General features: G+C 35.7%; 1 protein-coding gene across 1 annotated transcript in view; it reads right to left on the bottom strand.

The window, feature by feature from the left end:
• NRF1 (nuclear respiratory factor 1) overlaps window positions 1-23,170 on the bottom strand; it is a 124,446-nt gene that overhangs the window by 66,786 nt on the left and 34,490 nt on the right. The window contains exons 3-5 of the mRNA XM_031939047.1: window positions 19,778-19,892; window positions 12,767-12,893; window positions 6,608-6,748 (exon numbers count right to left, since the gene is read on the bottom strand). Coding sequence (XP_031794907.1) covers window positions 6,608-6,748; window positions 12,767-12,893; window positions 19,778-19,892 — 383 coding nt within the window. The remainder of the gene's footprint in view (window positions 1-6,607; window positions 6,749-12,766; window positions 12,894-19,777; window positions 19,893-23,170) is intronic.

The raw sequence follows: 23,170 nt of genomic DNA, 5'->3' as shown, positions 1-23,170 counted from the left end.
ACACCTAACATCCAAGTAACATCAACTATGGTAAGTATCTTTTTAAAGTCAGGGCCTTAATTTCATGTTCCCAATGAAATGCCTTTTAATTGTCCAGTATAATTTGTACCATTAACTCTTTATAGGGTTTTTACATATTTAAGAAATGGAAAAAATTAATTCTGGGAATGTGTTATTTCCCCCACACACACTTACTGAAACAATGAAATGGTTTCATCAACTAGCAGCAAAAATAAAAGAAGCAATAAAAAAAACATGGCTAGAGACAGTATTTAAAGCAGTTATTTTTATGCTAAAAATGCTGAATTATTCCTGAAATTTTATGCTGGAGAAAGCATATATTTGGAGGGAAACATTTTCCTACTAAAAGCAAAACTCTAGAAGTAAAAATCTTTTAAAGATTTAGAACACTATTTCTCAGACACACTAACTTTGTTCCCCCAATTTGCTCAGCTGGACAGCTATCCCAGAAATCTCATCTTAACCTCCCTCTTCCTCCTGTTTGTGCCACTATTCTTAAAAGCTCAGAAAACAGGCCACTCTTATTAATAGGATTTTCTGGTCAATTGAGGTCTCAGAAGAAAACCTTCTATTTCATTCAACTCTGGCTAAAAAACCTTTCTAAAATGTATTACCCATAAATTGGTAAAGCCATTTTGGAAATCAATTTGGAATTATGAAAAACAAATCAACTAAACTGTTTATATCCTTTAATTTAGCAATCTTATTATTAAACATATACTCTGAAGACAACAAAGCTAGAAATAAAGATCTAATCTGCATCAAGATATTCATAGTACCATTTTTTTCTGACAGCAATGAAATGAAAACAGAATAGTTACTTGTCAGACAGGCAATGGCTAAACAACCTATGCTGTATAAAGAAAGCAGACTATCATTGCGCAGTAAGAAACAACTAATTTAAATTCAGAGAAACATGGGAAGTTGTCCACAAAACTGAAGTTGAGTGAAATGGGCTGAACAAAGGAGCAATATACACAAAGATTATGTCCACGTGAATGAAAAAACATTCAAACAACGAAGCTTTTAATTCTAACTAAAATGCAAATAATGGTCCTGGACAAGAAGAATGAAACAGACCTCTTTTCCTTTTGATAAAGAGATAGAGATAGAATGTAGCATACACTGTTAGAGTCAATCACTAACTTAAATATTTTTGCTTAACTCTTTTGCTCTTTTTACAAGGGAGGGTTCAATTTACATGCTGGGAAAAAGATACAGAAGTTACTGATATTAAAAACAAAAAGCACCAATAAAACTTAAAAAAAAAAAATGAGTTCTCTTTTTTGACTTAAAATGATAGAATTTAATAATATTATACTATATGTGAGCTAGAGAAAGAAATGGCAAACCACTTTTGGTACCTTTATCAGGAAAACTCCAAAGTTTTCATGAAGAGTCAGACATGACTGAGAAACAACCAAACAAAAAATACTATATAATAATATACTATCTTCTGCCTTGACAGAGATCATGGATTATCTCCTTAGCATAATTGAATCATTCTCTGATGACTCAGCATGTTGCAATGCCTCGGGGTCATAATTATGATTAATATACTGATTGTACAGCATTCCCCTTTTGGAAATCCCTTCAGAGCTTGTGTTACATTCTTTTGAATGTCCTCAAAAATGTGCACAAATTTGACTTCTGAGGACAGATGTAATCTTTGGAAAGAGACAAATGGAATCTGGCATCATATGCATGATAAAAAACTTGACCTAGATAAAAGGGCAACATCAATCGGGGTCTTACACTCATTATAAAGTTTTTCATAACCTGAAAATCTGCTTTTATGGCAATTCCAAAAAAAGAAGCACCAAAAATGTTTTGAGTAATAGCAAAAGTGCTGAAATAAGTTGTCTCTCATGGAGACTACACCTTTAATGTAGCACTCTTGATATATAATTACTCATGTGTTTTTATTAAAAATCAGCCTTGATACTTCGTAGTTATAATTAGACTCACAGGATCAGAGTTGGAAAAACGAACTTTATCCTAGTCTTCATATTTTCTAATACAAGGACACCTCATAGAAGCTGTTATCAAAAAATAAATTCCTGATATCAACTTGTTTTCTTAGCACATCATTCCTTCTCCTGAAAGTATAGTGCCAACCAACCCTCCCTGCTCCCCAAACATCCCCTTCAAACTCTTTCAATGCAATAAAGATTCTGATGAAAAGAGATAGGTGAGTGGTTTGGGGGTTTTGTTTTGGTTTTTTTGCCATGGAGAAGAATATACAGTATTTGAAAAAAACTGATTTCAATATTGGAAAAAATGCTTCCCAAAGAGATGGAAACAATTGCTTCAGCTTTCCTATGCATAAAAACAAAAGGCAAACACTTCTGTCACATCCGACTTGAAAACTCTATAACTTGCAGATCATCACTTCAATCTCTTAGGACTTGAATTATAGATTTAAATTTTCTGCAATAAGGAGCAAAATGTCTAACATTTTGACCAGACATCAGTAAAAGTAAACTTCAGATGTCTGGTTCTCCAGAACAAAAATTTATTTTCAACCATGGCAAGAAAACCATGAGCTGAAATGAACAGACTTCCTAACACCTAATAAAAAGAGCTTTCATTTAGTTTTCTAATTCATGAAATATCCCTTAATGGTACTTTTACACTTTGACTTCTAAATGTATTTATTGATCAAAAGATCCACTTATAATATTTGGGGAATTAGCAAAACTCTGAATAATCTTTCAAGGGAAAAAAAATTTGTTCTTTGTTGCAATGCTGAAAAATTCCCCTAAATTTAACTCAATTTTAATTATTTAGACTGCTGGCTCAGAACATAGTCAAACTCTACAGAATAAAACAAACTATAAAATTGGCAACAGAAAAAAAAAAGGAAGGGATGAAGTTAGAGAGGACAGACAGATGTGCTTAGCTGCACTTTGGGTAGAACCAACAATGCTTATATTCTATTAAATTTTTAAAAGCCCTAAATTGAAAAATGATTATCATTTTAGCAAAAACATGTCAACCTCTGCAAACAACTTCTTCTTAATGAGGCAAGCATTGAATCTATAGTGTTTCTGAAAATTTCCCTGAAATCCCATGAAAAATCACCAGCCTGTTGCATCATTACTCAAAGGGAATATTCAAAGCAATCCAAGTTACTCCAATGAGAATAAAAAGAAAACAAGTATAAGGGAAGTATAAGGAAGCGGAGAAAGGTGAAGAAAGAAAAAAGAAAGGAGTGAATTGCAGCCAACCTCAATACTCAAGATGAGTGTTTCTTACATAATCTTAATCTTTCTAAGATCTCTAACACATTTCAACAAAATAAATTGTTTCCCAAGAATCCATTCAGTAGAAATTAAAGTCCTCCACGTATAATTAAAATCATTGCTGGCTTGCCAAGAGATCATTTAATCCATTTTCTGGTCTTTGAATAGGATTAAAGAAGGGTCATTTCAAAAAAAGATGGATTCTATTCATTCCTCAAAATTTTCTTAAGACGTTGAGTTTTAAAATGTTTATTATTTTATTTACTAACTTATTTTGCTAATCTTTTCCTGAGTTGCAGGACACCTCAATAGATGACCAAGAATATTATCTTAACTCCTGAAAGTTCAATGAAGAAGAAACAAATTATTTATCCTTTATTCTGAAAGGTGCTTGGCCTATTTATAAGTAAACTGTTTTCTATAATATCACTACACATGACTTTTTTTTTTGTAAGACCACATAGGATTTTTATAGTGAATTCAAAAAGGATCTCAGATTTCATCAGCATGTGGGAACTCCTTCTGCCAGCTCAGATCCTGCCCTTCTAACATCTATATTGGAGTAGATCACTAAGTCTGTAATTCACAGCCCAGTAGTAACCCTCCATGCCTGGGCTCGTCTCTGATTGGATGGCTTCTTCCAGGACCTCTTTTGAAGAACAAAGTCCAAAGCCATCATTATATCTTCATTTCCACTAAGCTATAGGCCAATAGGCTTCTCAATCATAACCCCTGTCCCCCTATCCTTCCCACTCTTTAGTTTTCTTATGAAGACTTAATTTCCCTGGGCAAGTTCTCTCTGTCAGTATTTGTGCCTCCTGGGGCACAAGAGATGTAACACATAGTAAGTACTTAATAAATGCTTGCTTTTGTTTGTTTTGTTTCACTGGGGGGGGGGGGGGGGGAGTGGGAAAATAGTGGCTATGACTTAATAAGATCACTCTAGGGTGGCTTGAGTCATAAAAGACTTAAGTGATTTGGTCACAGACTGTGATTCCTGGTCTATGGTCCCAGTTGGTAAATATCAGAGGAAAAATTTGAATTCAGCTCTTTCTGACTCCAAAGCCGACCCTTTTGCTCTACTATACCATGCACTTTCTTAATTTTTTAAATTAAAATACAAACAAAAAACCTTTATTGGTGCCCTTGATCTCAGAAATTGATAATATTTATGTAATTTGATATTATTTGGCTTCCTTTATCAAAGCATCTGTAAAAGAACCTGTTCATCTCAAATTTCATAATCACTTCCTCTTTCAGATACACAGTATATCACCAATTTCAATAAATTAAAATACAAGAATATGTGTTTAACCCTAAAATGATACTGAGTAATTTTTATTAATTTGGAATACTTATAAATGTTCAAGTATTATATTTGTTGATGGATTGATTCTAGGTCATCACCATACATGTGCACTAACTGGAGCAGATTAATAGGAATTTTTGGCTAAAAATGAAATGTTTTCATCACAGTTAGGTTTGGCAAATCTGGGTATTATTACTTCAACTAGGATCTTTAAAATCACCACATTTGCTGAAATCTAGAACTTGGGGCTAGAACAAAGCCCTTTAATATCCCAAAACTAAACATACATTTTAAAAGAAAAAGAAATATATTTGTTCCTGAAAGCCACATTTGAAGAAATCAAACATAGAAATATCATGAAAACTAGCACTTTAAAAATAATATAAATTTGGAATAAAGACAAATTTTAAAATTTAAAACTAAAGTAACATTTACTCTATAAGCCAAGAGTTAAGCCCTGGGCTATAAATATTCAATATTCCTGGTATTTAAGAACTAGAGAGAACATGACATTATTTAGCATTGATAAGAAATCTCTCCTTAAGCTGTCTTTATTATAGCCTGAGTGCCAAGGTCACTGGATAATAGGAGTTAAAGAAAAGACAACTGAATAGCATTTCCCCTTTGGTAAGGAGTCCACATAAAGATCTGTACGATTTTTATAAACAACAATTAATACAACTTCCAATAACTTTATGTGCCAGATCAAATCTTTGATCCAGGATGTACAAAGAGAAGATGTCATCCACCGAGAATAGTGCCCCAGTATGGCCCCTTGAATTTCCATTGAACCTCAGGCAAGAATTTTGGGACAAGCACTGGAATAACTGAATAAGGTTATTTTGTTGTAAAAGAGCAACTTTAGCTTTAAATCAATCTCCTCTCTTTGAGTTTTAAAAACTTAAGAAAATATAAATATCAGTGGATTTACTAAACTGGGTTAGCCATATATGTATATGACATCCCTGCTCAAGAAGACTCTCCTCTTCTACTGTTCACACAGAATATACTACCAAGTGCTCTGCCCAAAAGAAAGTAAATGTTGATCTTGGACACCTAAGTAAATAACTTGAGATTTAAGGGCTGCAATCTTAAACTGCACTGATTGGCCCACAATAGATCCCAGCCCACGCCCAGGGAGTCACTGTTTGGGTCCTGATTGCTCAGAGTCAACCTAAATAGCACTTGTTTCTGTTTTGGTCAGAAACCCTGAGTGCTTCCCTCCCAGAGTGATTTTTTTTTTTTTTTTGAATAGGTAAAAGAGGACATTCTTTGCCTCAATCACTGAAAGGTCATGAGATGGGAATGATCCTAGCTTACAAAGGTCAAGGTCTCTCACTACATTCAGAGCCATCTTCAGGGGTCCTGACCTGCACCTTTCCAAGGTCTCCCACTATATCCAGGGCCATCTTCAGGGGTCCTGACCTGCACTTTTCCTTGGAGCATCTAGCTCCAGAGGAAACAGTGAGGCTGCCCTCCCTTGGTACAGCCTTTTTTCATATTCCAAGTCATTTGAAAGTCCCAGCATACTCTCCCTGATATCACTGGTCATCTTGGAGAAGGACAAACAACTCCCTACTCATAGGAAGAGAGGAGCTTTCCTTAGCAACCATGCAGTGTTCTTGGGGAAGATTGTAGCTGGAAACTTACTCCAAGTCCCACACACTAACAATTCCCTACACTCAGCTCTGACCTATAATAAAAATCTCTGGTTTCTGGTTAAAAAACAAAACAAAACAAAAACAAACAAACAAAAAAAAAAAACCCCACCAACAACCAAAAACACTGATAAGACTAGAGGAAGTCCAGATGAGTCATTCCTCTTTGGTCAGGTTCATCCACCTATGGCCAAGGGCTCTTTGCCCCTTTCTTTCTCAGCCAGAACCGAGCATTTGCTGATGGCTCAGCAGCCACCCAATTTTCTTCTCAAAGGACTTAAGAAGGAGCGGAAAGAGGCCTAGCCAGACCTGGGCCACCAGGAGCACAGCCTACATAGCTTCTTTTTGCGCCTCCTCCCCGTCCCACCCCTTACCTGGGTCATCTTGTCCACAGAGACAGGAATTCCATCGATGGTGAGAGGTGGCAGCTCCGAATTAACCTCCTGTGGCGCAGGGGCGTGTTCTGCTAAGGCCGATTCCAAGTCTTCAAGGATCATGCTCTTGTACTTGCGCACCTGTGGGGAATTAGGAGGCCTGGATAAACAAGATGCCCAACAACAAGAACCGTTCGGTGCTAGGCAACAGGACAGTGGGTGGGACTTCTCCCGGAGCCTTGGTGGATCCCAGTGAACAAACACTTCCACAGCTGGAAGATAAAAATACCCGCTGGCCCCAAAGACACATCCAAATTAAGTGAAAGGAGCTGATGAAATTATGGGCAAGACTAGGGAAGGAGAAAGGAGCTGGTGGAAAAGTATTAGATGGTAATCCTGCTGTTCACTAGGAGTCATTTCTTTATGACTCCCCAGACTTACCCTAACTCTTCTAGATCACACTCCTCTATCTGTATTTATTGAGTGACAGCTCCTTGGGGTAAGGATTACCTTGTTTTTGCACTTGAATTCTCAACATCTGACACATTATAAACACTTGACCAATATGATTCATTTGTTTCCTTAAAGTCAAAGTTCTGAATTTAGTAACAGTGGCATTGCATTATATCCTATGTGTTTCCCCATCCATCTAGGTGGTTTGTCATCACAAACCATCTATTGCTATGCTTCATAGCAATTTTATTTTAACTTACTTTTGTATTCTTTGCAACAAAGGTATTTTGTCTTTATTTACCAAATAAACTATTTTTTTTCCTACCCAAGGAGCCTTACTTTGTAATAAAGTACTATCTTCACTTTCCTTAAAAAAAAAAAAAAAAAAAAAAAAACTTAAATTAATGTAAAATATATGTCCTTAAAAGTCTCATTTATTCATTCAAGCTGCTACCCTGCTTGGATGCTAGTTTTCTGATATGGTCTGACTTCCACTCATACAGTAAGTGGACATTTAAGCCCCCAAACTGGAAACAAAAAGGAAGACAAAACAAGAATGAACTGCTAAGGAGGCACTCTATGGCTCAAGACCAAAACTGCCACTACCAGTGACAGAAGAAGAGGAGTCCTGTGTTCAAAGTCCCTTCTTCTCTGGTGCTCAACTTTACTCAGGGTGGAATTAAAGTTGCTATACATCGGACAACTACCAGTCTGAAAACAATATTGCTGGCTCCTTTTAATCCTTTTCTTTGCACTATCAGTAATTCATCTCTAAGAAGCAGCATAATTGTTCATGCACAAATTTCTATCACAAGAGAAAATAGGTTAAACACTTAAAATAAATAAATTTATTTGTCTCTCCAGAGACATAAAAAGGGCTGCAGGATCCACTTAAGATGAAAAGAGTGCTCTTCCTCTAAGCACAAAGACAATCAGAGGCATGGGTTTATGCTCACATAGCAGGATGGGATCAGATATCATCTTGTACAAGACAAACCACTCACATAGGACTTAGGCAAAAATTTTTAAAAATATATTACAGAGATGTTAATAGTCTTACATTTTTCCTATCTGGATCAGGAGAGAATAGCATAGGAATGTTTCATTACCATGACTTTTTAAAAACAGAGATACTTTCCTCAATCCTCTGACTCTCTAGTCATCTAGATTCTAGTATCTAGCGGTTTTTTCCTACTTCTTCAGAAAGAAAACAAAATGCTCTATGCTAAACCAATTTAGGGTTAAATGGAAAATAGAAGAAAAAATTGGGGAGCTGATCTGACTTTAGAAATTAATTTTATTCTGGTTTCTAATATTTAAGCAATTAAAAAAAAAATGATGTAATACTATGTTGTAGTTAGCTTGTGTTGCCATAACAATTTGATGAGATTATTCTTGCTTCTTTCTAGAAAGCTGCGTTCAACACGACCTGTTTATTTCTCAGTCTACAGAAAAACAGGCCAGGTTCTTGCTTGAGCATCAGAATGATATGAAATAATTAACAACAGAGAAGTAACCAAGTAGGTATTGTGATAAAATTTTATGACATTATTATAAAACTATTGTAAAAGCCGGCCATTTTTAAAACAGCAAATCACTCTGTAATCACAAGCAAATTATTGTTTTGTGTTCATTTCTGTAATTTTTAAGGATTTTGGGAACTTATTGTTTCCAAATTGTGCTGTAAATATTGTGCTGAACTGATTTAGGGTATTGGTCCAGATCTGTGATTTCACTAATGGAGGGAACACTTGCTCTGAATTTAATAACAGTGACATTAAGGAAAACGACTTCAACCCGTGCAACTATGTGGGACACTGAAAAGCCCATATAAGGCAATATAAGCCAATATGAGGCAGGAGAGAGAGACTCAAAAATAGATTTTCCTGACTCCAAGACAAGTTTTCTTAGTGGCTTCTGTGTTCTGCAATTTCTACACTGCTGCTCAAAAATGTCTTGGGTTACAGAACAGAAATGTAGGGAATCCCTCAAGGAATTACCTCATCCCATCACTTGTGGCAGCTGGCAGAAAAGCTGTACCAGGAGTGGTCACCATATTTTCCTTTGCAGAAATATTTTTCTACATTTTCTCAATCCTGCTTGTTTTCATGAATTATTATCCTGACAGGACAGAATTCAAAGAATTCTGTCTCAATATTTGTGTGATTTGATACTTTTAGTTTATATTTTCATAGTTTCACAAAAGGATTAATTTATCTCAAATTAGATATGTCCCATAATGAAACCAGCTCACTTGCTTTCTTGACTTTACTTGCTTTCAAAACACTTTCCTTACTCAAAAGGATTCTGTGGTCCCCTATGGCCTAGAGAATAAAGTGTAAGTTCCTCACCCATCTGACCTTCCTGCTCTTCCACAAACCTTGTCCATTTTTAATCTTATTTTCTTCTACTACAAAGTTTCTCCATGCTAGTCAAGCTTGTCTCCTCCCTGTCCTCCTCATACACTATAGTTATTCCTCCTCAGCCTATTTTTAAGGTTTTAATCTGAACTTTAAAGGACAGATTAAATCACAACTTTTTAAAAAGGTCTAGCCATGCTGTTTTTTGGAATAACTTCTATCTCCTATGCTTATTATCTAGATACTGCCACAACCATATGCCTTCGAATCTTATTTAAATGTTTTATCTACCAGATATGACATCATCTTGAGAGCAGGGTTCTTTTGAGTCTCCACAGCAATGATAACAATAGTGGTATAGATGGAGCTCCTTAATGACTGAGGGGGTGGGTAAAACTTCAACCACTGAGAAAGTGCTGCAACAACTGATGTAACTCATGACTACTGTTTTACATCTATGTCTAAGACAAACTGATTGCTTAAGACAAGAAGTAGAGAACAGTACTAGAAACAACTAGTCTCCTTTGGGGTAAAGATGGCAAAGAAAGAAGAGGAACAAAAAATTTCATTTATTTATCTATTTTTAAGTTTGTTTTTAATTTTTTTCCCTTTTCAATAGTATATTATTTTTGTTTTAACACAATTTTTACACCACAGACTTTCCTCATTATTAAAAATAACTAAACCTCATATAATGCTTAAAAGTTTACAAAGCATTGAAAGTATCATTTCCATCTGGTAGATGAAGGAACTGAAGCTCCCAGAAAATTCCACTATACCAAGTTGCTTTCCAGCAGATTCTGAGGGAAGAGTGCCATCTACAGAAACTCTTTCCCTACTTCCAACCTAACTATGAATTTTCTACTTAGTCTCCACAAAATATTTCCTGGCTCATTCCTGCATAGTTTATGGGAAGTGTAAAAAAAGAAAAAAATGGCCACCAGCAAAAGAAATCTATCAGATAAACTGCAACTTTTAACACCTGCCATTTACCAGTTTTGTTCCAAGCCAATTCTTTTTAAGCATTTTTATCCATGAATCATGATCAGTCCAATTCATTTTCATTGTTCCTCTTCGAGGTAGATCTTAGTATCCTTATTTAACAGATTAAGATTCAAAAAAAGAAAAATGGCTTGTCAAGGTCTGGAACAGTCTCAAAGAACAAACTTCATAACACTAAATTTTTAGCTACACAAATCCCTATAGTATCAATGAGAATGCATCTTCCCAATTCAGGATGGGTCACAACAAAATGCACAACAGAAAAAGGTCTGTATGATTTTGGGGTGGCTGAGAATTAGAAACAAAGTGGCTACCCATTGACTGAAGCATGGCCACAGAAACTGTGGCCCATAATCACAATGAAATATTTTTGTACTGTAAATGATAAAAACAACAAATATTAAAAAAATTGGTAAGATTTACACGAACTGAAGAAAGCAGAGCCAATCTCCCCCCTAAACCCTAAACCCCAATGGCCATAAAAGAACCACAAGATATTCAAAAATAAATGCTACAAAATTAAAAAGAACAAGCTAGGACCAAAAGAAGTTATATGAAAAAAAGAGGATCCAAGTTTATGAAAAATTAAATATACTGTCAGAATTTTTCAATATGTTGATCAGTTTTGCTGTTTTTTCTCTTCATCCTCCTTTTCTTTTTAAAACTTATTCTTGGGGCTGTTAGATGTCCGTGTAATGTTATTATTATAAAATAAATTGTCCTCCTGGTTTTATTTACTTTATTTCCCAGATTTTTTTTGGGGGGGGGAATCATAATCATCTGTCATTATTTCTCTTGGCCTCAAAGTATTCCATTACATTCCTATGCCATAATTTGTTCTGTTGTTTCCCAAGTGATAAGCATATTCCTTAGTCTCCCATTTTTTGTTGCTGCAAAGAAGTATTATAAATAATGCTTTCTGTCCATATGGATTCTGCCCCCCTCCCCTTTACTCTCCCTTAAAGTCTTAAAGCTTAGTAGTAGTATCACTGAGTCAAAGGGCATATGTGTGCACGCACACAAGTAAATTTTGTGACATAGCTCCATAGTTTTCTCCAGAATGTCTGTAACTCGATTAAAAGTATATTAGTGTTATCTTTTTCCTGAAGCCCTTCCAGCACATTTTTTGTTTGTTTATTTTCTTCTCTTAAAAATTTCCTGTTCATAGCTTTTAACTATCTGTCAATTGGGGACTAGTTCTAATTCTTATAAATTTGATTCGCTTAGATTCGCTATCCTTTGGGCATGAACTCTTGCCCTATCCACAAAACTTCCTATGCACCTTTCATTTCTTTATGATATGGTTTTTTAACCTAAGGCAAGTATCCATTTGGGGCTAATCTTGGTAGCTGATGAAAATTTTTGGTCTAAATAATTTGATTGTTTTTCAGATTTCCCAGCAGGTTTTTTTGGTGTTTTTTTTTTTTTTTTTGGGGGGGGGGGCGGGGATGAGTCCTTAACCCCTCCCCTCTTCCTTCTACTTTTTTTGGCACTGTTTCCTTTGAGATTTTTTTAGTTTCCCTATTAAATATTATTATTTTTTCTCTTTTTCTTTTTCCAGTACGGGAGTGGGGTAGAGTGAGAAAAATAGATGGTTGTTAATAATTGTTAATGTTTAATAAATAATAATTTAATTCTTAAAAGGACAAAGTAGTTAGAATCTTGCTCTAATGTAAGAGTTCTTTTTTTTTTTATTTTTTATTTACAAAACATATGCATGTGTAATTTTCAACACTGACCCTTGCAAAACTTTTTGTTCCAAATTTTTCCCTCCTTCCCCCCACTCCCTCCCTTACATGGCAGGTTCTAAGAGTTTTAATGTGCTCTAACAGAAGACCACATTATCCAACCTGATATCTAACTGTGGAAGTTTAGGTACTTGGTTATTCTTTCTAGGTTCCAGTTTCTTCATCTGCATAACAAAGGATAACTTCCATACTAACTTCCTCATAGACTAATGTTAGGAAGAAACTACTTTGTAAACTGTAAAGTACTCTCCAGTTGTGAACTTTTGTTATTATCTCTCAGTTCTTTCTACTCTTTCAACAAGAAACAGAGGCTGAGTAAGGTCCAGGTTCCCAAATCTCTGATGTTTCTTTGCCAGGATTTGAACCATGTTGATTATCCTTAATCAGGGTCTAACATGGTGCCCACTCCATCACCTGGCTGCTGCTGGGTAGAGCACTTACTCCCCATACTAAGGTATGAAACCCTCAACAAGAGGAAGGACCATTCTTCATCAGCTTCACATCCTTCTCAGTATTTACCCAAGCAAATACTGAATAATTTGTTGAAATGTTAAAAGGAAAGAAAATGCATACAACAATTCATTTCAAATGCTTACCACATTCTCCAAAGGTGCTGCACCAAACACTTTAAAAACAGGGTTGGGTTTTGAGGGAGAGATACATAGGACAATAGCTTGCTGTCCCACTCGAGTTGTATATTCATCTAGAGTGGCTCGCAGTTTCCTGAATCAGAGAAGAGAGGACAAAGTGGATAACGGTTAATGCCACATACTCAACAAATGTTCATTTTGCTCTGAGATCACTTTGATTAGGTATAATTTCTTCTAACATTAACCATGTTATTGAAAAAGTATAAGGTCTGGGACTCAGGTTAGTATATCTACATAAATATTCTGAAAAACCAATGGCCTGTCAAAAAGGTGTGTCTTGATACAAAGTAAATCACATCACAATGTTTATGACAGTGTCTTTCTTTCTGACCAGTATTAATGTATATTTTCTTTTTTCTTGTTCTTAATGCCACTGACATTTTCTTAGGTATTACCTTCCTACATATGTATTTTCTACATGTTGTCTCCATGCTCTGTATGGAATGAACTCAATTTACTTGCTTCTAATTTCCTGGTATAATATACACCCATTATTTATGTCTCTTTTTAGCCTTCAGACTTAAGGTGAGAGAAGATTTGTGTAAGAAAAGGAAGAGCAGGACTCAAAAAAGAGAGGGAAGAAGTAGAAGAGGAAGAAAAAATTACAAAAAAGATTCAGAGAGCATTCTTGAATTGTGAAATGAAAGATCAAAGATTAAATTTGGGGAGGGGAAATTTGGGATGAACTAAAGAAAAGTTAAAAGATGAAAGGAGAAAGACCTGAAGAGAAGGAATAGGAGAAAAAGAAAATGGAAAAGGAAGAACAAGAAAAAGGAAAGGATGAGGATAGAGCACTGGCCCTGGAGTCAAGAGGACCTGAGTTCAAATCCAGCCTTAACACTTAACACAAGCTGTATGACCACAGGCAAGTTACTTAACCCTAACTGCTTCAACACTTTAAAAAAAAATAGAAAAAGAAAAGACAAAAGAAAAAGAAGGAAGAGTATGAGAAAAATTCAAGGAGCAGGAAAACTTGAAGAGGAGAAAGTCAAAGAATGGGAAAAGAAAGGTTGTGTTTTTTCTTTTTAATTTTATGATTAGTAATTTAACTAAAGTTAAATGTTTTTAGAGAAAGGGAAATGAAAATTGATATCCTTGTTGAGGTGCTAGGAGATAATAAAGCACTGCCAAAATGAGAAGAGCAACAGAAGAGCTAAAAGATCACCCAAAAGGAGTCTGCCATAGCAGTTCTCCAGGGGACAAACTGAAAAACAATAAAGGACAGAGGCTTTCACTTCCAGTGGGTATAAAGAGCGGGGGAAAATTATGCTGTGGCCCACCCAGAGTACGCAATGCTTATGTTTCTGCCAGGACCAAATGATCGAGCTTGATCGAGGTGCAGATTTTTTTGTGCCAAAGACCTTCTTGGAAGCCTGGTGAAGTCTATGAACTCCTTTAAGAATAATGCCTTTAAATGTATAAATTATCTAGTATTATAAAGGAAACCAACTGTACTGAATAAGCTATCCCAGAAACATTTTAAATCTTGCTCAAAGTCCCTAGGTCAAGAACCCCTGTAAAAGAGAAAAGTAAAAGGGCTTGAGGAATGTTTCTCTGTTCTTCAGATTATCAGGGAGAATGAAGTACTCCTTTTAAAAAGGGGGAGGGTGTGAAAAGAGCACAGACTAAGAACTGGAAGGGACTTTAGAGGCCCTAATTTTAAAGATGAGTGTTGAAGGGTCTCATTCAGGACCACAGAACTATTTAGTGTCTGAGGTGGGTTTGACCCTGAGCCAGGACTTCTGTGCTTTAATCCGATACAACATACTGCCTCTAATAAGTGTAAAAATGAAGAACGTGGGATCTAAAGAAACACAAGAGAATTCTGACTTCTGTCAGAAGATGGAAGGATGGAAGAATAAGGCACAGGAGAAATGGGAGAAGGATTAACAAATACTTGGATCTAAATATAAATAACAGATGAAATCCTATAGAGAGTGGCCATCCCTCTGGGAATGATGGGGCAGCTCCGTATCATTCCATGAAGGGTTCTATACCCATGGTCTCTGGAAGAAGAGACAAGATGTAGCTGCTGATATCGTTTCCTAACAACAGAAGAAAAGGCTGCAGGGGGTAGAGGATGTGATGGAAAAGACCCTCGAGATTCACCAGGCTAGATCCTGCCGATTTGGGGGGGCACAAATGACACTGCTGGAAGAAATCAAGAAACTGCATTCCCTCCATAGCACTAGATTTGCAATCTTGGTCTTATCCCCAAAACCTCCTTCACCCCCTACCCCCCAAATCCAATAGTGGTCAAATCCCCACCATCCCTGCCATCTGACCCTTTCTCTCCCATCACAGAACCATGGCCTGAGTTCAAGTCCTCAGCCTCTCATCTGGACTACGCCATGCCCTCCTAAGTGATCTTCTTGCTTCAATCCATCCTTCACACTTTTCCAAGTGATTCCTTAACACAGATTTGATTATGTGGCTCCTTACTCAATAAACTCAAATGGCCTCCAAGATCAAATACAAACTCTTTGTTGCCTTTCACAGCCCCAGACAGCCTATCCTTTCAGCTTCATCACACATCATCCCCTTTCCAAACTTTTACAATACAAACAAATGCATTTTGCTCCTCCTCTCAAAGGGCATGCCATCTCCCACCTTCACACCTTGATATTGGCCATTCCCACGGCCAGAAGCATTTTCTTCTCACCTCTGCCTCAAAGAAGCCCAAAAGCTTTTCAAGAGGTAATTCAAATCACCTTTTATAATGCTATTCCTTACCCCAACTGCTGCTGTACTCCCTTACTAATTTACAACTACTTTGTATGTATTTTGCATATACTCTACATATATTTATTCTGCAAATACTTATAGATGTACATCTTGAGTCCCAAAGAAACACAACTTTTTTGAAAACAAAGACTACTTCCTTTTCTGTCTTTGTATCCCTAGTGCCTAGTATAGCTCCTGGGATATACTAAATAGGCTTAATGAATGCTTGCTATTTGACTGGTCAATCTGCTGGGTGTGAGGTAAAATCTAACAGCTGCTCATATTCATTTTTCTTTTATTATCAGTGATTTAGAACAAATACTCATAAAGTTATTATTAATTTGCAATTCCTTTTTTAAAGAACAATTTGTTCATATCCTTTAACCACTTATCTTTTGGGGAATAGTTCTTAGTTTTATATGAGTGTTAAATTCCCCATCTAGCTTGGATCTCAGACCTCTATCAGAAATATTTAATAAAAGATTATTTTCCCAATTGCTAGTATCTGATCTAGTCAGGTACCCTTTTTGATTTATGGATTAATGTATTGGTCTAAACTGAATTTAAAGCAAAGTGCTTTCTGATTTTCCTGTTAATTCTTATCAAATTCAATCAATATATTCCCTAGGGATATATTATCAAAAGTTTACAGAAGACTGAGGTATGGAGTTCAGTTGCTTCTGATTCTTCCTTATGATATTCCACTGATTTATTTTGCTTTTCTTCCAATGCCAGCTAGGTTTGAGTATCATTGCTTTATAGTATAATCTGAGGTCTGAAAATGCTATTCTCCCTTCATTCTTACCTTTCCCCTCTATTTCTTTTTTGTTATACTAATTAAATTTTATTATTTCATCTAACACTATCAAGTAACCCCTTGATAGTTTAATTAGAATGCCATTATTCCTATAAATTAATTTAGGTCATATCACTATGTTTGTAATATTTTTGTGATTTGCTTTAGTTAACTTATAAGGACCTTCCTTCATTTGTCAGAAACTGTTTTATGCTATGAATTTCCAGAAGCTTCCTTTCTAGGCAGAAAGACCCTGGATTATATTTCACAGGTAAATATTTACTCAGCAATGTCACTGATGGATGTTACTTAAATTTCTAAAATAAACACAATATTATTAAGTGCTTTGAACTCCATGCCCTAAAAGGCCTTCACTATAACATTTAATTCAAATCCTGTGGAGATTATTTGTGTTTTTCATTTTGAGCAAATGACATTTTACTGAGAATCCAGGGCTTGGCGGCACTGTTCGCACGACATATAGCTTAATGGCTTCCTCCACTGTCTTGTTCTCTAAATGGATTTGTGATTAGCTTTGGCCTCAATCCTGCCCAGCTAGGACCCAACTCAAATTTGCCATGACAATTTGCTGACTTGTGATTGTTGTTATCTCCCACTAAACATCCTCTGACCTCTGTCTAGCTATTCCTTACAATGAAGAACTGACAGAATTATATCCTATCTGGACAAAATTAACTGGAGGAAAATGTGTGCTAACCTGCTTTTGATTATGCAGTGGTAGTCCTTGCATGATGTTATTACTCCTTTAACTTCCTCATATTCATCACAAATTATGTGTGAAAATAAATTTCAAATCAGAAAGTATATGGTGCAAGTAAATCACAGTAATACTGCCTAGTGGACAGTGGTTTGTCACCCTAGTTGAATCATCTACAGGCAGCAGTGGATAGAATGCTGAGCCTGGACTAAGGAAGACTTTTTCCTTAGTTCAAAGCTGGCCTCTACACACTTACTAATTGTGTAACCCTGAGCAATTAATTTAATCCTGTTTGCCTCAGTTTACTCACCTCTGAAATGATCTGGTTAAAAGGAAATGGCAAACCACTTTAGTACCTTTGCTAAGAAAATCCAAATGTAGTAACGAAGAGTTGGTCAAAATGAACTGAGAACCATAATGCCAAAGGATACTTACAAAGTGAACATATATTTATCTTCAGTTAGGAGATCTAATACTAATGACTCCAATGAACAAGGTTGGAAGCAGTGTCCACCATTTAGATAACTTTAATGTTTACTGTCATTTCTAAGCTATTCATAACCAAAGACTCATAATTTCCAAGTTGAGCCTGGAAGTCATCTAGTTCAGTCCCCTACCTTAGAATAGGACTGTACCTAAATTAATATTGTCTGTGCTTATTAGAATATCAGTATTTCTAAAGAAAGGAAACCTCATAGATTCCCTTAATAACAGAATTACAAAGTTTTTAAACCAAGGTCAAATATAAATATTTCCTATTATAATAAAAGCCTATTTTCTTTCATTCAGTTTTCACTTATGATGAATGATTGTCTCTTGATATTCCATTAAAATTTAATAGGAAATACCCTTTCATATAATTTAATTCCTTTACAATCTTCTCCAAAACAAATAACTGACATCTTTTTGGAATTTCCTTTTCAGGCCTATTATCTAAATCTTGAAATCAGCTTGGTTATTTTTTTCTGGAACTTCTTCAGATATTTTGTATCCTGTTGATTATAGGCCCTAAACTATCACACCTGTATTAACATATTAGTATTCCTATAAAATATATCAATCTTAAGAATGGGAAGGGACCATGGAGGTCACCTAGGCTAACCCATCCCTGTACAAACAGCTATGTCCTCTACAATATAAATAATGGGGGCAACTAGGTGGCATATTGGAGAGAGCACCTGCCCTGAAATCAGGAGACCAGAATTCAAATCTGGCATGACACTTGCCACTTTGGCTAGTCATTTAATCCCAATTGCCTACTCTGCTCAAAAAGCTAAATACAAAAGTTAAATACAATGATCAAGTGGTGGTCCAGCCTTTGCTTGAAGGCCTCCAGAGATGAAGAGCTCACTCCTGAGAGGCCATTAAGTCTTTGGATAAAGCTAATTGAGCTACTTACACTAAATGACATTTTTATAAAAAATCATGAGATATTCTTGTTTTTCTTATAAGGAGCCAAATCTGCCTCTTCACAATGTCAGTTCACAGTTCCTGGTTCTGCTCCCTGGGGCTAAGCAGGATAAGTCTAATCTCTAGTCCATAAATACTTAAAGACAAGTAGGATATACCTCCCTTCCTCCAAGTCTTTTCTCCAGACAAAAAATTTCTAGTTCCTTCAACCAATATATGATCTTGACCCTTCCACTTCTCAGTCCCTCTCCTCTAGAAGTTTTCCAGCTTCCTGATTAAAGTCATTCCTAAAATGAGGCCCTAGTATTAACAGAATAGTCTGGATATGATCTCACCCAAGAAGAGACCAACAGGACCAATCCCTTCTCTAGGGCAAGGTACCATGTCTAGCTTTTGCTTTTGTGGCCTTCATTTCTCTCCTTTAAAAACCTCTTAGTTATTGGGGTTCCCCGCCCCCATATGAATTACTCCTTGCTAGGCCTCCCCCATTTTATACTCGTGCAAATGGTTTTTTGACTTAATGTAAGAGTTTTACATTTCTCTTTATTACATTTTATTTCATTAAAGGTGGCCCATTGCTCCGGAAGACCCTTGAATCCTTTTATCCTGTGTATCCCTCTGTTTTGTGTACTTTGCCAACCCTAAGTATGCTACATACACTTAAATCCAAAAAGCAGATAAACTGGATATAAACACAAGGCCAAACATAGATCCTTGAGGCACTCAAGTCTCTTGAGTTAATACTGAATCACTCACTGGGATTGCTCTTTGGGTCTGGCCATTCAATCATATTCTGAAGCTAATCAGCCACGCTACTCTTTAGTCTGCATCTTTGGACCTTATACTTATAGAGACTCTCAAGTGCTGCAGGGAGCCCAGTTTGGTGGGTAGAAGGCTTGCTTTGCAGGCAGAAAAACCTGGGCTGAATTCTTGCTTCTGGTGCTTGAGTTGCATGATCTTAGATAAATACCTTACTCTCTCTCTCTCCTGGTCTTGGTTTCTTCATTTGTAAGATGGGGACAATAATATCTCCTGTTTGTCACTAAAACTCTTTATAACCTGAACCCTACTCATCTTTTCTAGTCTTTTTGTGTCAACCTTGTGCTCCAGGAACAACAGCCTGTCTACTTATTTTCTGTTCTTAAAAGTTCTCAATCAATTAATTAACAAGCATTTTGTGAAGCACTTACTACTGCCAGGCACTTATACAAATATAAAGAAGAAAATAAGCCCTACTTTCAAAAAATTTAAGATACTTTGCTAAACCTTCTAAATCTATCATCAGTCCATTAAAGTAGGAAAGTCTCACCTTAGCAACCGGGTCTGCTGCCTCTTCCGGATGGAAGGATTAGATTCAAAGACATGGGGTCGTTTTCGCTTCTTTCCTGTTGCCACAGCAGCAGCTGCCGCCATTCCCACAGGACCTGTAACAAAAATACATGAACTGAAACTAAGAATGGAATTAAGACAGAAACTAAGACCAGTTCAAAAGGAAATTGCTATTTGTTTCAATAAAGATATGCCTAATATTCAGTATACCTCACTTTATCAAAAAGATAAGAAAGCTATCCAAGTCTCAGTTTCCTTATCAATGAAATGGGGAGGCTAAACTCTGATATAGGTTCCTTTCAATACTGATATTCGGTGATTCTATGATAGCCTAACTCAAGTTTTTAAATATTCCCAATCAGCTCTATTTTAAACTCTGAACACGTCTCTGTTTCAATGATCTTGCCTCCTAAATAAATAATTATACACAAAAATATTGTGACAACTTTGGATCACATAATCATTACAGGAAAATTAATAACCTACAGTGATGACCCCCCCAAAGTTGTTTGCAAACAATCTTATTGTCTTTAATAGCCCGTATTTATGTAGTTTTTAGAGCTTAGAAAATATTTTCTTCACAACCAAGCTGAAAAGCAGACTGTGCAATCTTTTTGTAGATAAGAAACCTGGATTTTCAAAAGGCTAAAATACTTGTCCAATGTCACAGAGCTTGCCAAATGGAGGAGCCAAAACTTTAACCTATGCCTTCTGACTTCAAATCCAAGGCTTAATCCACTAGAAAACTTGAGGTATCTAATTTATCTATAGAACGTCTACATTAATAACAATTTTTTTTTCCCCTTTCCTTTCTTTCTTTCTTTTTTGTGTGCCAGGCAATTGGACTTGAGTGATTTGCCCAAAATCACACAGCTAGAAGTATTAAGTGTCTGAGGCTGGATTTAAACTCAGGTCCTCCTGGCTCCAGGACCTGTGCTTTATCCACTGAGTAATCTAGCTGTCCCCAAATTTTTCAATATATTTACTAAGTTTATGTAACTGCATACTTGTAAATGTAGACATCTTGGGACTTCTATATGCTACCTTTATGACAAAGAAAACTCTTTTTAAGGAAAAATTGCAATGTTATAAACTCTATACATTTGACACACTGACTTAAAATTAAATTTTGTAAATGGAGCATTTTACATGCAATAGTGAAGACTCTTTAAAGGAATCCTGCAACAAATTCCTTCATAAAGTGATTTGTCTACTTGATTAAATCTGATTTTTGCTTAGTTTTTTTTTTTTTTTTTTTTTTTTTTTTGGTTTAATAGCCTTTTATTTACAGGATATATACATGGGTAACTTTACAGCATTAACAAATGCCAAACCTCTTGTTCCAATTTTTCACCTCTTACCCCCCCACCCCCTCCCCTAAATGTCAGGATGACCAGTAGATGTTAAATATATTAAAATATAACTTATACACAATAAGTATACATGACCAAAACATTATTTTGCTGTACAAAAAGAATCAGACTCTGAATTATTGTACAATTAGCTTGTGAAGGAAATCAAAAATGCAGGTGTGCATAGATATAGGGATTGGGAATTCAATGTAATGGTTTTTAGTCATCTCCCAGAGTTCTTTTTCTGGGTATAGCTAGTTCAGTTCATTACTGCTCCATTAGAAATGATTTGGTTGATCTCATTGCTGAGGATGGCCTGATCCATCAGAACTGGTCATCATCTAGTATTGTTGTAGAAGTATATAATGATCTCCTGGTCCTGCTCATTTCACTCAGCTGCTTAGTTTTTTCTTATAACCAAGGCAAATCTGTATTTATAAAGCATGTGTCTTCAAGGAGGCTCATGGGATTCCACTACTATTTCTATAATAATCACATGCATTTTGAAAGAAGACAAATGACAGACTGCCAAACAATAAGAGATCCTCCCAAAGCAATGGACTTCATTTTCACTTTCACTTCCAATACTACCATTGAGTTAAATAGACACAGTTAAGACACCAAAAAAATAAATAAACAATAACAAAAAGCTATTAAATTCTTGTTATAAGAGCATCTGAGAGAAAGTTAAGAGAAACACACTGGCCGAATGAGATAACTTTCTCTGGATCACAGCCTCTTTTTCTAGGAATGTTGCCAATTAAGGAGATGGTAACAACAAGGCCTAGCTAATGAAAGCTTTATTCCTAGCAAGAAAATACATAATCTGGAATAGATGAAAACTATCATCCCAACCCTAATGAGAGAAGGTCAATGAAAGCGAGACTGCCTCATTATTGGAATGAAAGATCTTATACCTAAAGTGAAAGCTAAGCTTCAGGAAAATTATAACATGAAGTTCTAGCTCTTGGGTTTTCAATTGGCCAAGGATATTTCCTTTCATAAACATCAAAAACAAACATATTTATGGACTCTGCAAGATCAAAACTGTGTTAACTTACATGCTTTCACAAATATATTGTTTAGGATATCTGTGTATAGCTATTTCCCTAAAATCAGTTTCCCTAAAAATCAAAAGTTTTATATCATCTTTTATAACCAAGAGGTGATTCCACTGAAGTACTATCAACATTCATTTGAACTATTTCCCTGTTATTGAGGGTATCTATTAATGGGACTCCCATAAACATAATGTAATATAAGAGATAAGGAGATAAGTCATAAAGTAACAACTTATTTTATCTCTCCATTCAACCTCAAACATCCAGAGAGGAAAAAAAAAATTCTACATGTAATAAATAGCATTTAGAGTCATGGGAAGCACTCATGGCTTGCTCCACTTTTAGAAAGTACATTAGGACTCAACAAAAAAGCATAGTAGCAGATCCCCTGAATGATTGCCAAAGAGAAGATACTCCCAAAGCAGAATGCTACACTATTTGAAATGCTAGTATCATCATCCTTAGCATCTTTAAAATCTAATTTAATAATTACTTGAGAGAATACTGATCACAGAGCTCTAATATCCAACCTTGGCTCTTTTTAAAAACAAGTTCTTATTGATAATTTCTGTTTTTGATGTTATCATAGTTATCATAGTCCTCCCCATCTTCTCTCCCTCTCCTAGAGAGTCATGCTTTATAATAATATTTTTAGAAAAGAAAAAAAAAATTGGCACAGCTAACTGAAAAAGTCCCAAAACACGTGCAATATGCAAAATCCACAGACCTTCCATTTACATATTTCTTCATATGAATCTTCCTTTTTCTTTATAATTTTGCTACATTTACTTTTTGACTTTTTTGATGTGTCTTTGTTCTTTCCATTTATGTTGTTGTTGTCACTGTGAATTATTTTCTTAGCTCTGATGACTTCGTTCACCATCAATTCATGGATATCATTTCATACTTTTCTCTATATCATTTCTTGCAGCACAGTAACATTTCATGTGCCATAATTTG

The sequence above is a fragment of the Sarcophilus harrisii genome, chromosome 5 (genome assembly GCF_902635505.1).
Source record: "Sarcophilus harrisii chromosome 5, mSarHar1.11, whole genome shotgun sequence".
NCBI classification, from domain to species: domain Eukaryota; kingdom Metazoa; phylum Chordata; class Mammalia; order Dasyuromorphia; family Dasyuridae; genus Sarcophilus; species Sarcophilus harrisii.
The sequence above is the reverse complement of the archived record's forward strand: the minus strand, read 5'-3'. Positions and strand labels throughout refer to the sequence as shown.